At 57.4% G+C, this 12,145-nt stretch overlaps 1 protein-coding gene across 3 annotated transcripts in view; it reads left to right on the forward strand.

The window, feature by feature from the left end:
- The window catches only part of MXRA7 (matrix remodeling associated 7), a 30,054-nt gene that overhangs the window by 1,075 nt on the left and 16,834 nt on the right, over nt 1-12,145 (forward strand). For all 3 annotated transcript variants that reach the window (XM_074921917.1, XM_074921920.1, XM_074921918.1), the window contains exons 2-3: nt 6,729-6,824; nt 9,157-9,217. In XM_074921917.1, the coding sequence (XP_074778018.1) occupies nt 6,729-6,824; nt 9,157-9,217 (157 nt within the window). The remainder of the gene's footprint in view (nt 1-6,728; nt 6,825-9,156; nt 9,218-12,145) is intronic.

Below are 12,145 nucleotides of genomic sequence, written 5' to 3' on the forward strand. Positions count from 1 at the left end.
TCCCAACCCAGCAGGACGCTGGCCCCGAGGTCTGACCACTGGCTGAACTGGGGGGGCTGGTGGGGGCAGCGATGCCTATAAACGCCCGGTAAATCTCCCTCCAGCACCAGATCTTGTTTAGAAATAAAAGGGTGACCCAGCATCCATGGAAAGAGCTTGCCCTGCTCTCTCCTGGCTGGGATGGGACTCGGTGACAAGTCCCTGCGTTGGTGGCTTTCTCTCAGGGCGTCTCCTTGTCCCGATGGGGGGGAAGTGAGTAATGGGGTGTCTCAGAAATCCAGGAGCAACGCGTCGTCGGTGTGCAGGCAGTGTGTTTCAGCTGGGGAGTGCAGGCCTGGGGCCCAGGCGCCTGCTGGCTATTATTAGCAGCATTTGTAATCCTCAGCGACTGTATCCAGGCTGCCGGGCAGTGAGCAGACAGCCCTCGCCTTGGAAAGCATCGCCACTGTCTCACTGGACAGCCTTGGGCAAGTCCCAGGGGGTCGGTTGCGCACTCCCCTCTGTACCGTGATGCTCTGCAACGCCCAGGGGTGAGCCTGGAGCCCCTCCTGGGGCTGGGATGTGGGTCTGCCTCCCTGTGCTCCTCCTCACCTCCCCTTGTTGTTTCTGAGCCTCGAAAGTCTCCCCTTCCTGGCACCCCTTGGCCATGGGTACAGCTCTCGAGCAGCCCCCTCCCTCACCTCAGTGTACTGGGAGCCACATCTGTCCCTCTGCCACATGGTTTATTGGTGCCCTTGAGTAGTAGGATCTCTGTCAAGCTGGAGAGCCCCTGGGCTGCTGTTAGCCAGCTGGGTCCTGGCTGGGCGAGCTCAGTACCAAAGCTGGCCACCCAGCTGGAGCTGCTGGGGGGGCTGGGGTGCACCCAGCACTCTCTGATGAAGTGCAGCTCCCCGTCAGGACAGATGGCCGTATGCAGGGCTGCCAGAGCTCACGGGTTCATCTGCTGTCTCACTAGCTTGAGTCTTCTCAGGAATGTTTCTCCTCCCCTCTGGCTGCTCTTCAGTCCCGGTTTCTTTGAACAGGCACTGCTGCAATGCTTGTCGCCTTCAGAGATGGGCTCAGCACCTTTGTTCCCACTCAGGCAGAGGTGTGGTAACAGGGTTTTGTATGCATGGAAAGAAGCCTTAACTCAAGGCACAGGGAGTCTTGTGTCCTCCAGAAGCCTGGCTGGGTCCTGTGGGACTGGGGTCTCTGTGGCGCCATCCTTACAGCAGAGCAAGGGGGACACTGGGGCTGAGCAGGGTCCTGGCCAGTTTTTCCTCCTGCGAAACCATCACCACACTGTAGGAGCAAGGCAGGACAAGTTGCCCTGGACCTGAGCAGCATCTCTTCGGGAAGAGCAGGGAGCAGGTGGGCTGTGATCTGGGGGGTGGTGGAGAGCAGCGGGAAGGGGGACGGATGCTTCTTGCTGCTGAGTGAGTGTTTGGGAGCACTGGCCCGCGCGTGATCTCACGGCTGCCAGGGCTGCTGGGAGCAGGCTGCCTGGCCAGGGCCGGTGGTCCCATGGTGCTGGGTGGCACGGTGGAGGGAGGACGTGTGTTTCCAGCGGGCACCACACGTGTGTGAGTGGGGAGCAGCGCCCGGGCTGCTGATCCTGAGGGCAGAGGGGGAGAGACCATCCACAGCTCTGCAGAGTCTCCCCTGGGTTCCCTGGTTGTGCTCCCTGCATATATCTTCCAAGTTGCTTCCTCCTCATCCAGCACTGCTTAGGCCAAAGCCCAGCAGACATTACAGACAGGGACGAGACTGGCCTTGGGCAGAGCAGCGAGCGCTTTGCAGGCGGCTGCTGGGGGGGACGTGCCCTCTCTGACCCCCCCTGGCTCTCCGGAGGGCTGCGCTCCCCTGATGTGACTCAGCAGAGGTGGCTCCCCGATGCCTCCGCCGGCAGCCTCAGGGCTGCTGCAGGCTCAGGGCTTCTCAGTACATCAGCAAGCAGAGGGCTGTGCTCGGCACTTGGAGAACTTTCTTTCCCTTTTTTTCCTTTTTTTTTTTTTTCCCCTCTCTCTCCCTCCTGTTTGCTCAGCATGTACTGCGCCAGGCTGGTTCGGATTCACTGCAGCCATTAACCGCTCAACCAAGATGCTGATGGATGAACCCGTTTGGGGACAGCAGCTTTGGCATGTTTAATGGCTGGCTGGAGCCGTGCACCCCGCTGCCGGCTTCCTTCCCTTCTCCCAGCCTCTGGGAACCAGTATCTGCTGGGGCAGCTGTATGGCTCAGCCGCCCTCCTGCTCCCACCTCCTGCGAGGGCAGCCTGCAGTGTGAAGCCGGCTGGTAAAATCAGGGTGGGTCAAGGCTTCCCTGCCCCTCTCTGGGAGGAATGGACTGTCGCAGCATCATGCCCACAGCTATAAAATGGAGCAGTGGCAGAGCAGGGAAAGGATCCCAGGAGTCCTTGTCTCCATTAACTGCTGGTAGTGGTTCCCCTTGTCTCTGCTGGCTCCCATCACTGCAAAAAAGTTAATTAGTGTGTTGCTGTCTATTCTCATCCCCATGCCCAGCTTGTTAACGCATGAGGCAGCGCTGTCAAAGCAATCCCCTAATGAAAAGCTGTTGGGTGGGAACCCCAGCATCACTGGAGCTGCTGAGTCTGGTTCTTGGGAGAAACGGTCAGAAAACTTCAATTCTGTAATGAGTATTTCTGTCCTGGGAATGTCAGGTGGCAGAGACAGGGCAGGGTTTTCTGTGGTGGTCCTGAGCCACCTCTGAGTTGCCATCCTGGCCAGGAGGCTCAGGAGATGGGGAGGGTGAGTGGGCAGTGCCAGGCTCTGCCAAGCATGGCAGACTGTCTGGTTTGCCAAGGGTTAACTGCAGCTGGTGGCTTCAAACAGAGCAGGGTCAAGTGGGTGACAGTGGAGAGAGAAGGGACAGCTCTGGAGGTGACGCGGCAAGGGGAGTCATGCGGTGCTGTCACCAGGATAGCAAAAGCACGAAGGGGATGTTACCTGCCTCCTTCGCAAAGCTCCCGGTGCCTTTTCCCTGCACCCCCACCCCACTCTGTGCCTTCCCTGGGGCTCCTGGTGCCTCTGGACACACCAGGTGGCAGAGGCACAAATCACCCAGCTCCCAGCAGGGACCCTCTTTAAATTTAAGAAGTCAACATCTCCCCCTCTAATACCTTCTGCCTGCCTTGCCCATGCTGGAGAGGAGGGAGTGCTAATTAGTCTGGCTTTAATTGGCAGCTGTGCAGGCTGGGGCAGGAGCTCTGCTGTCCCGCAGTGTGGTGGGGAAGGACGTGGCAATGTGCTGCCCCTCACTGCAGCCTTGGCAGTGGCACAGGACCCTACCAGCGGGGTGTGGGGCGCTCTGGCCAGACCCATAACTGGTCGCGTGTGCCCCAGCTCTCACCCAGCGCAGTCTGTGCCGATAACAAATGCATCATCTCTTGCAGTGACTGTGAACTGGGAAGCAAGGCAGGACGTGTGTTACCCCCCCTGTGCATGTGTTGTGCCCTCGCTCTGCATCCCAGCCGTGGGGTTGGAGCACAGGGCTGTTGCTGGAATGTGGTGGGGGGCACAGTTGCATCAGGGCTTTATGAGGTGTCCCCTACAGTGGGTCTGCAAGGTCAGGCTGCTGCCCAGTCGCTTCTGGGCTGGGTACAACCCCTGGAGCCTGCCCGGGGCTGGTACTCTGCTGGAGCAGAGGCCACCAGGACTCTGCCTCCTGAAGTGGCCACCCATGTGAATGGCCACCAGGTAGGCCTTTGCGGTGAGGGCAGGCCTTGCCTGTCCCTCATCCCTGCTCAAAGATGCCACCTGGCTCGTCTGTGGCAAGAGATGTCCTGGTGTTGGTGCCTGTGGTGTTTGCTTGCCAGAGGCTGGAGCAAAAAGGGGAGAAGAGCAGCAGCTGGCTGCAGTGCTGGGGGTGCTGCACCCAGGTGTGATGATGCCTGCAGGGGTGGTGCTGCTGAGCTGGGACTCCTCACCCTGCTGTGAGATGTGCCGAGTGTTTTCCTCATCAGATCTGGCACTGCCTGCCCCCTCGCCGAGGGCTGGATGGCCCCGGAGCTTTGGCAGAGCTCTGGCTGCTCTGTGGCGTGTCCTTGCCCACAGCAGTGACAGGGACTAGCGGGTGTGGATCTCCCCACGCTTTGGTTGGGGTCAGACCCACAAGGTGCTGCCTCTGCACGAGGCACATCCCCGCTGGACACCCCAGGGCTGGTAGGACCATCACCTGGGTCGGGGAACTGCTCTCGTTCTGTAGCAGCTGCTTCTATGGCTGGTGGGAGGATGGAGAGCTGAAAGGGAACTGCCGGCGTAGCAGCTGCTTTGCTTTGCTAAACTTTGCCCAAATTTTTTTTTTTTTTTTTTTAAAAAAAGGCTTCTTCCTTCCCCTTTTTCTCCTGGCTTTTCTCTTTCTGGCTGGCTGTCTCCTGTCTGCTTTCTTTCCCTCTTGCAATGTCTTGCATCAGGCTTGGAGCAGAAAGTGCAGCCATAAATGGCAACGCACAGGGCCCAGGAGTTTAATCCAAGACAATTTTCTCCCCCTGCTTTACAGCTTGGGATCTTTCCTTTTCCTGGAGCTGGAGTGAGGCGCTCATTTGTTCCCCTCTTATCCATAGATGCCAGGGTTATCCCTATGACCAAGGACAGGGAGAGGGACACACCAGCTCCACAGCCTCCTCGTGTCCCTTCTGAGAAGGGAAGCCCATTGCTCAGAGGGGTTTGCGCCAGGGATGGAGGAAGCGGGGAGGAAATGGCCAGAAATGAGCTGAAAACCAGATGATGCTGTGATGAGGAGCCCAGCCTCCACCTTCCGTAGGGCTGGGAGAGGGCTCATGCAAGTAGCAAAGCCAAAAAGGGGGGATTCTGGGGACACGATGCCAAGCTCCTGTGTCTGAGCCATCTTCCCCTGGGAGACTTGGGGCTGTCAGTGGTCAGTGCTGCCCGTGCCCAACATGACCCTGGAGGTCTCGTCCTTGCTCCTGCTTTGGTCCAAAGCCTCCGCTGCCAGAGTCAGCTCCAGGCACGGGTGTCTCGCTTGTTGGCTGTGGAAACTAAAGGGCAAAAGCACGTATGCTTGGGCTCTAAAGCCAAGAGCTGCCAAAAGCCGAGACAGATCTATTGCTGCATTGTTATTTAAGGTAAATGCCTTGCTGGATTTTAACCCTGCGGTGGCAGGTGCTGAGCTTTCCGCAGCCCCTGGCAAGCTGTGAAGATTCATCGTAAGCGGACGTGCCGTGGGGTGGGCTGGGTCCGTCCTCCCCACAAGCAGGAGCAGGCAGGGAGTGTTTCCAGCCCTGCGTGGCCTTGGGGCCAGGCAGCTGCCACCAAGCGCGTCCCCTCGCCGATGCCAGTGGCAATGCGGCCTTTGTTTGCCGCAGCAGCTGGCCTGGGCAGCCCGTGTCAAGTCTCCTCCAGATGCTCCCAGATAATGACGTGCGTGGTCTCCCTGCAGTGCTTCTTGTCGACCGTTTTTTTTTCCTGCGGGGAGGTTTTCTTGGTCAGCATGCAACCGTGGAGAGCTGCTGGCTTGCGGGCTGGTGACCGGAACACTCAGGTCCCTGCTTCTCCAGCAGCTCCTGCTGCCATCTGGCCCTGGTCCACCCTTCCCTCGCTCCCCACTGCTCCAGAGTTTCCCTGCATCGCCCCTGGGCTGTGCTGCCTATAGAAGAGCAGTGCCACAGTGTCCTCTTTGGTTGTCAAGCCCCTCAACATTGCTCTAACACCTTCCCCTTATGTTTTTTGGCTGCAGGACACTGCCCTCCTCTCGCAGAGCATCCCATGGCCTGGGCACAGCAGCCCCCGGCTCAGCTGCTCTTGCCCCACAGCTGCGAGGGAGCCAGCACAGCAGCACCCACCAGCCCTGGCAGGGCTGAGGAGCCCTGAAATTTGGGGACAGGCTTCCTGGAGGTGTTGGGATGCTCCAGGCATGGAGGGCTCTTCCCTCCACCCCCGCTGCAGGGGCTGTGGGCACAGCCAAGCTCGGTGTGGGGGTTTTGTCCCTGCTGACAGATTTTCAAGCCAGCCCAGAGGCTGCTCCCAGCCCGGCACTGGTATTTCTCTGCAAGGCCAATGGACGCGATGTCCCTGCTCCCTGCCCACGCGTATCCTCCTCCGCACAGCAGGGAAAGGCTCAGCTGGGAACTGTTTGAGCAGGGAGAGGGCAGGGGAAGGGAGGCTTTGCACGGGGGTCAGGGCCATTCTGTCTTCAAAGCAGATGTGGGGCTGAGAAGACAGTGAAGCCCCAGCCCCGGGATTGCAGTGGGGGGACGGGACGGTTTCAAGGGGGTATTACCCTGCGATGGAGAAGACAGCTGGCAGAGCAGGCCCTGCAAGGGTTAATGAACGGAGAATATTGTGCTGTTCATCTCCTCTCCCCTCCTGCTAGCCCCGATCTGCTGCATCAGCATCCCAGGCAGCTGCTTCCAGCCCGGCCAGGACCCCTGGGCAGCAGAGCCCGGTGCTGACCAAGCTGCTCCCCCTCGCCGATGGCTCCTTGCAAGGATCCCGGTCCCACGGGCTGGGGCTGCCGCAGAGGGCAGCTCACGAGCTCCAAACCCTGGCTCCAGAGCTGGGCACTGAAGGTCTCTGGTGTTCCTCGCTCCAGCAGCCGTGCCGTGGCTTGGCACGTGGATCGGAGGCAGCATGGGCTCGGGCACCAGGGCAAGGTGGGCTGGTGGTCCTGGTGGGAGATTCATCCCCGTGTGCTGATGCTGCCAGGGCTGGTTGGTTGAGCACAGGGAGGGCTCGGGGGCGTTTGTGTTCAAAGCTTTTGCTTCTTTCCAGATACCACCTTTGGGTGCCTCACCTGGGTCCGGCCTTGGGCACGCGGGACAAGCGGAGGATGGATACGGCCACGCAGCACTTTCCAGCAAGGCAGAGGTGTGTGGGATGGAGAGCCAGCCTGAGGAGAGGGGCACAGCCAACGTGGTGCTGGTCTCCCTGCATGGTCCCAGGGTAGCGGTGACCATGGTGGGGGTGGGCAGAGTTCACCTGCTGCACTCCCCCAAGGGGGTTTGGGTGGGCTTTCAATGGTCTGGGACATTTAAAGCAAAGAGAAACAGTGCTCCAGGTGCAAATGTGCTTCTTGGATGTGCAGGGTGCGATGTCTGGCTCCTGGTGGGGGGGTCAGCGAGTGGGGTCATGCCAGGGCAGCCGGGGGGGCTTTGGCAGTGGGGCAGTGATGGGTGTGAGGGAGCGAGCAGCCCTGGCAAGGCGGACAGATGGGGATGGCGAGGCTGGGGCCGTGGCATGGGGGAAGGGAGGTGCTGGCATCTGCCTCTAAGCCATCCAAGTAGAAAAATATTGTGCTGCAGAGAGCTACTGCCTGCCACAAGCAGGGGGTTCCCAGCACAGCCACAGCGTGTTGCAGTCGCCTGCCAGCCCCGGCTGCTCCCTCTCTGCTCCCATCAAATGTTTCTTCTTCTTTGTTGGAGCAGAGATATTTTCCTTCCTTGGAGGTTTGGCACCCAAATTTCCTATTTGCTTCCACTGTTAAATGCTCAGAAATGAGGCATTTCCCTAATGCCCGGGCAGGGAACAGGCTAAAATATCCCTTCTTGTGCTGGCTCCTGGAGTGTTGGGTCTCTCGGTGGCATCCCAGCTCACAGGGAGAGGCAGATGTGATGGGGAACTGCTGTCCTGGGCCCCTGGCCGAGGCCCTGGGGCCAGGGCTGAGCTTTCCCTTCCTGCACCCTCTCCAAGGCCATTCCTTTGGGTGCGTCCCAGCTGTCCCCAGGGGAAGCCCGGGTGTCTGGCGGGAAGTGCCCATGTTTGGAAGCCTGGCCCAAAATAGCGGGGGGGGGTGTGTGTGTCTCGGCGGCCTGTCCTTCTGAGGAGCCTGAGAGCAGGGTGGCCAGAAGAAGCCAAATGGCTGTGAATAATGCACATTCCTCACCGATGACAAACTAACCTAGTTCTGGGTCAGGGCTGCATACCGTACTCCAGCAGTTTATCTAAAGCCCTGCACTGCAAAGCCAGTGCTTTGCTCTGCACAGGGTCCTTCCTGGATCATCTTTGTTTCCCTTGGGTCTCCTTCACCCTGACTTTTTCTGTGTCCCCCTCGATAGCGCAGTGGCTTGCCAGGCTCCCTCCATGTTCCCTCCCCACTCTCCCATGTGCTTTGCCCTTTGCACACCAGCTCTGTTACTTCGAGTGAGATGCACAGGGCCAGAGAGGATGCAGGAGGATGCTCCAGATCTGGGCTCACAGGGGTTTGCAGCTGGGGTGCTGGGTGCTGTGCTCTGCAGGGGGAAGGCACGTACACAGTGGCATTGCTGTGTGTCCCTGTCTTCAGAGCTGGAGCACTCCTCTCCCTTCCTGCTTGCCATTTGCATGACTTTCTGCAAGGGAAAGGAATCTGAACTTGATCAAGCTTGTTGTAGCTTGTAGGAGGCAACCCCCAAAACTTCCAAAATTGTTCTGTATTAAAAAAAAAAAAAAAAAAGTGCTGTTGCTGCTCCTGTCTGTGCTCCAGAGATGAGCTGTGCCATCACAGTGTGTGTGGGCAAGCCTGTCCTGGAGGAGTGAGGGGCCGGGGGTCCATGGGCAGGAGCCAGCACTGGTTTTGGGGGCTGCTGCCAGGTGAGACCGGGAGGGATCCCAGCACAAACTCTCCAGTGCTGGCTTTGACCACTGGTCCCAGCTGGTGAGTGCTCCTGTACTTTGGAGCAGCTGCTTGGCCCGTGGCTGCAAGGTGGCTTTCCGTGGGGACCCACCTTTTCCTAGCTCTGGGACAGTCTGTCCAAGCCAGGCCTCGGCACATACAGGAGAAGTCCCCGTGACTTGTGGCTCAGTCTCATGCACATCCCTGGGCAGGGTGGGGAGTGCAGGGGGTGCTGGTGGGGGGGTGCAAACCCAGGGGGGTGCTCAGGCACAAGGCTGTGCCTGAGGACACTGAGATAGCAGGTTCTTCTTAGAAACCTAAGCATCCCCTCAATTATGGGGAGGCACTTGCAGTTCACAGCCTTTGGGTGGGACTGCAGTAAGCAAGGGCAAATCCCCCCACACTGACTAGTGAGAGGAAAGTACACTAATGACCCCTGCTCATTAGCAAGTATCCTTTTGGCCTCTTCTGTGAAGGAGGCAGGGAAGGGGTACCCAGCCCCCACCACAGGAGCTCTGGTCTCTGCTGCCCTGCCCTGCAGGCTCTGCCATCCCCGTTATTCAGCACAGCACCTTCTCCTCACAGCTTCTCTGTTTTTAACCCCTTCAGGAGGAAGATCTGGACTCAGAAAACGAGAAGCTGGTGGTGAGAGAGCCAGAGGATGAGGATGGTAAGTGCCGAGCAAGTCAGCAACCTGTGGGGAGGGTACAGATGGGTCTGAGGGATTGAAGCCCTGAGTGCTTGGGGATGGTCTCCTTCCTCCAGGAAATGTAGAGAAAATTCCTACAGCCCCTGTTTGCTTCCCCAGATGCCCTTGGGCTGTTTGCCACAGGGTAGCTTTGTGATGAAGCTGCTCCAAAAGCTCCTTGTTCACATCCAGGACAATCTCCAGGGGCTTTAGTTAGAGCCATGTTTAACTGATTAACCAATTAGTTGATTGGAAAATGATTAATTGACTAATTGGGGTGACAACTGCTGTGCTAGTAAGAAAATGAAACAGATGGTGCCAAGGAAGAGTGTGTGTGTGTGTGTGAAGGGGACTCTGCTCCTGAGCAGCCCTGGAGATGCTGGGATGTCTCTAGGAACCCCTGCCCAGGGTGGCTGGGGGCAGCAGGAGAGCTTGGGGTGTTCCCCCTTCCCTGCCCCACTTTCTGCTTGCCCTTTTTAAGGTGCTGTGTGGCAATCCCCTGGCTCGGGAGGATTACGCCTAATGCTGCAGAGAATCAAATTTTAATCCTGGTGCTGTGCTTGCAAGGTGGGGGAAGTGCCTTTGGAGACGGGGTTCCCAAAAGACACTTATTCCACCCCATTAGGCTTCCTCGCAGCACTGGTGGCCAGAGATGTTACCCTGCGGGAGACCTGGTTTGAGGAATGGTGGATGTATCCTGCCAAATGGATGCTCAGTAACGCTGCTCTGCCAGGGCATCTCTCCTTCAGTTCAGCTTGGTTTCAGGGCTGCTCTGGCACCACTGTGCGTCACCCTGAAGTGGTTGTGGCTTGGGATCAGAAGGCAATGACAGCCCCTGGCTGTGAGTCATGGCTAGCCCAGCGTTCTACCTAAGCATCTTCTGCAGACGGCCACCGACTCTGCTCCTGAATTATTTACTCCATTTCTGAAGTATTTTATAACGGGACTGGGTAGAGTGATGGCTCAGCCTGGTGATGAGGAGGCAGGCGGAGTGCAGCTGGGAATAACGGCGGTGCCCTGGCTTTGCTGGGGAGCAACCTTGCTCCTTCCTTCACCGTCTCTGCTGTGCATCGCTTGGTCCTGGCCCAGCTCAAGCTGCTGAGCTGCTGCCTGGCAAGCCTGCCAGCAGAGATTCCCCTTGGGCCTGTGGGAATCGTGCAGGCAGTCTGTCACCAGACCGGGATGCTGCTGCATTGGCCAAAACCACCAGAGCAGCCATCTCCCCACTTCGGGCAGCGAGGGGCGCAGGGAGCACACGCGGAGCGTACCAGAGGGAGCCTGTTCGGGGGAGAGGTGTGCTCTCGGGGCTGCTTTCACCCTGCCAGCCCAGGGTCACAGCCCTGGCAACGCAAGGACACGGAGATGAAAGACAAATGTTTTCTTTGATACAAACTCGTGGAGACTCTGAGTAAGTAGGTCACCTCATATTGCTGTAGTGTTTTTGCTGTTCATGTGAAAACCCAGCCTCCCCTTTTCTGTGTGTTTCCTGAAGTTTGTTTTCAGTCTGCAAAGAAAGTTCCTCAGCTCAGAAAACAGCCAGTGGTTTCCAAAAGCCACACGCTGGCTCCTTTTTAAACCACAACATGTGGGCAGGGAGATGGTTAGCTTCCTCGCCTCCCTCTTCCCTTATTCTTTTCTGGCAGGGTGGCAATTCAACTGCCCTTTTTGGGAGAAACAAAATCCCAAATCTCAATTTACTTGGCAGAAAACCACATGAGGGAAATGATCTTAATTGTCCTTGGAATCAGGCGAGCTATACAAAGGTAATGAAACAGCTCCTGCTCTGCATCAGGGTAAGAAACAGGATGTTACACCCTCTTTATTTTTTTCTTTCTCTTAATATCTCCCAAAGCAGCAGGCAGCTGAATTTTCTTTCCATGCACTTCTATGGCCACTCGAAGGGCTGATAAGCTGTTACTGCTTGTTTCCAGCTGGCCAGACTTGTTTGCCCGTTCAGAGGGTTTTCCTACTGAGAGAAGTGGGATGTAGCCAAGCTGAATGCTCAGGGCCGTGGGATCGGAGCATTGGGGTGCTTGTGTCTGGACATTTGTGAAGAAACTAGGGAAAGGATTTGCCTCATGGTTTCCCTGGGAACCCCGATGGTGTTTTGGCATTAGAGAAACACTCTGTATCAGTAACTGCGCAGTAATCCACCAGGATTTTCCAGGGAAGTTCCCCAGGATTTTCCAGGGAAGTTCCCCAGGATCAGGGACGTGGAGATGTAGAGAGGGGAAGAAACGTAAATATCTGCAGGGAGGAGGTTTCTGCCAAATTCCCAGCCCACCACCACTGCTCCAGGCACGCTCCGTACGCCAGCAGCAGGGACCTCGCAGTGGTCAGCACGCTCGGTCCTGTACCTGCCGGCACAGCCTTGCACAGCTTGGTTTTGAGATTTCAGGTTTCTCCATCTACAATATAAGGCTCTGACTTGTCTTTTGCTTGTGGGTCCCTGAGGTCTGTGAGAGCTCTGGCAGCAGCTGAGTGTGTGCCTGAGCCTGGGCCTGGAGAAATCACTAAATCAAGCAGCTGACCTTGATCACAGGGAGAAAATCCTTAAGGGCAGTATTGACTGGAAAATAGAGGGAAGCTGCTGATGGTGAATCTTTCCAGGTGCGACGAATGGAGGAGAGGGGCTGTGGTGTGCTTTTAATTTGGGCAGGAGGAAGAGGAGAGACTTTCATGAATGTGGTGCCTGCAATAGCAGCAGCGAGGATTGGAAGGAGCTTCCTAGGTGGCTGGGGACAGCGGATGGGTCCATGGGTTATATACATGTTGGGAATTTCTGTCCTGCCACAGAAGTTGGAGGAGTTTCACCACTTTTGGGGTCTTGCTGGTGCCAGGAGGTATCATCCTGCATATTTCGTTTGTGGATAATGTGCAAATATTCAGGGACTTGCTGATGACATAGTT

This window comes from Athene noctua, chromosome 18 (genome assembly GCF_965140245.1).
Source record: "Athene noctua chromosome 18, bAthNoc1.hap1.1, whole genome shotgun sequence".
NCBI classification, from domain to species: Eukaryota; Metazoa; Chordata; class Aves; order Strigiformes; family Strigidae; genus Athene; species Athene noctua.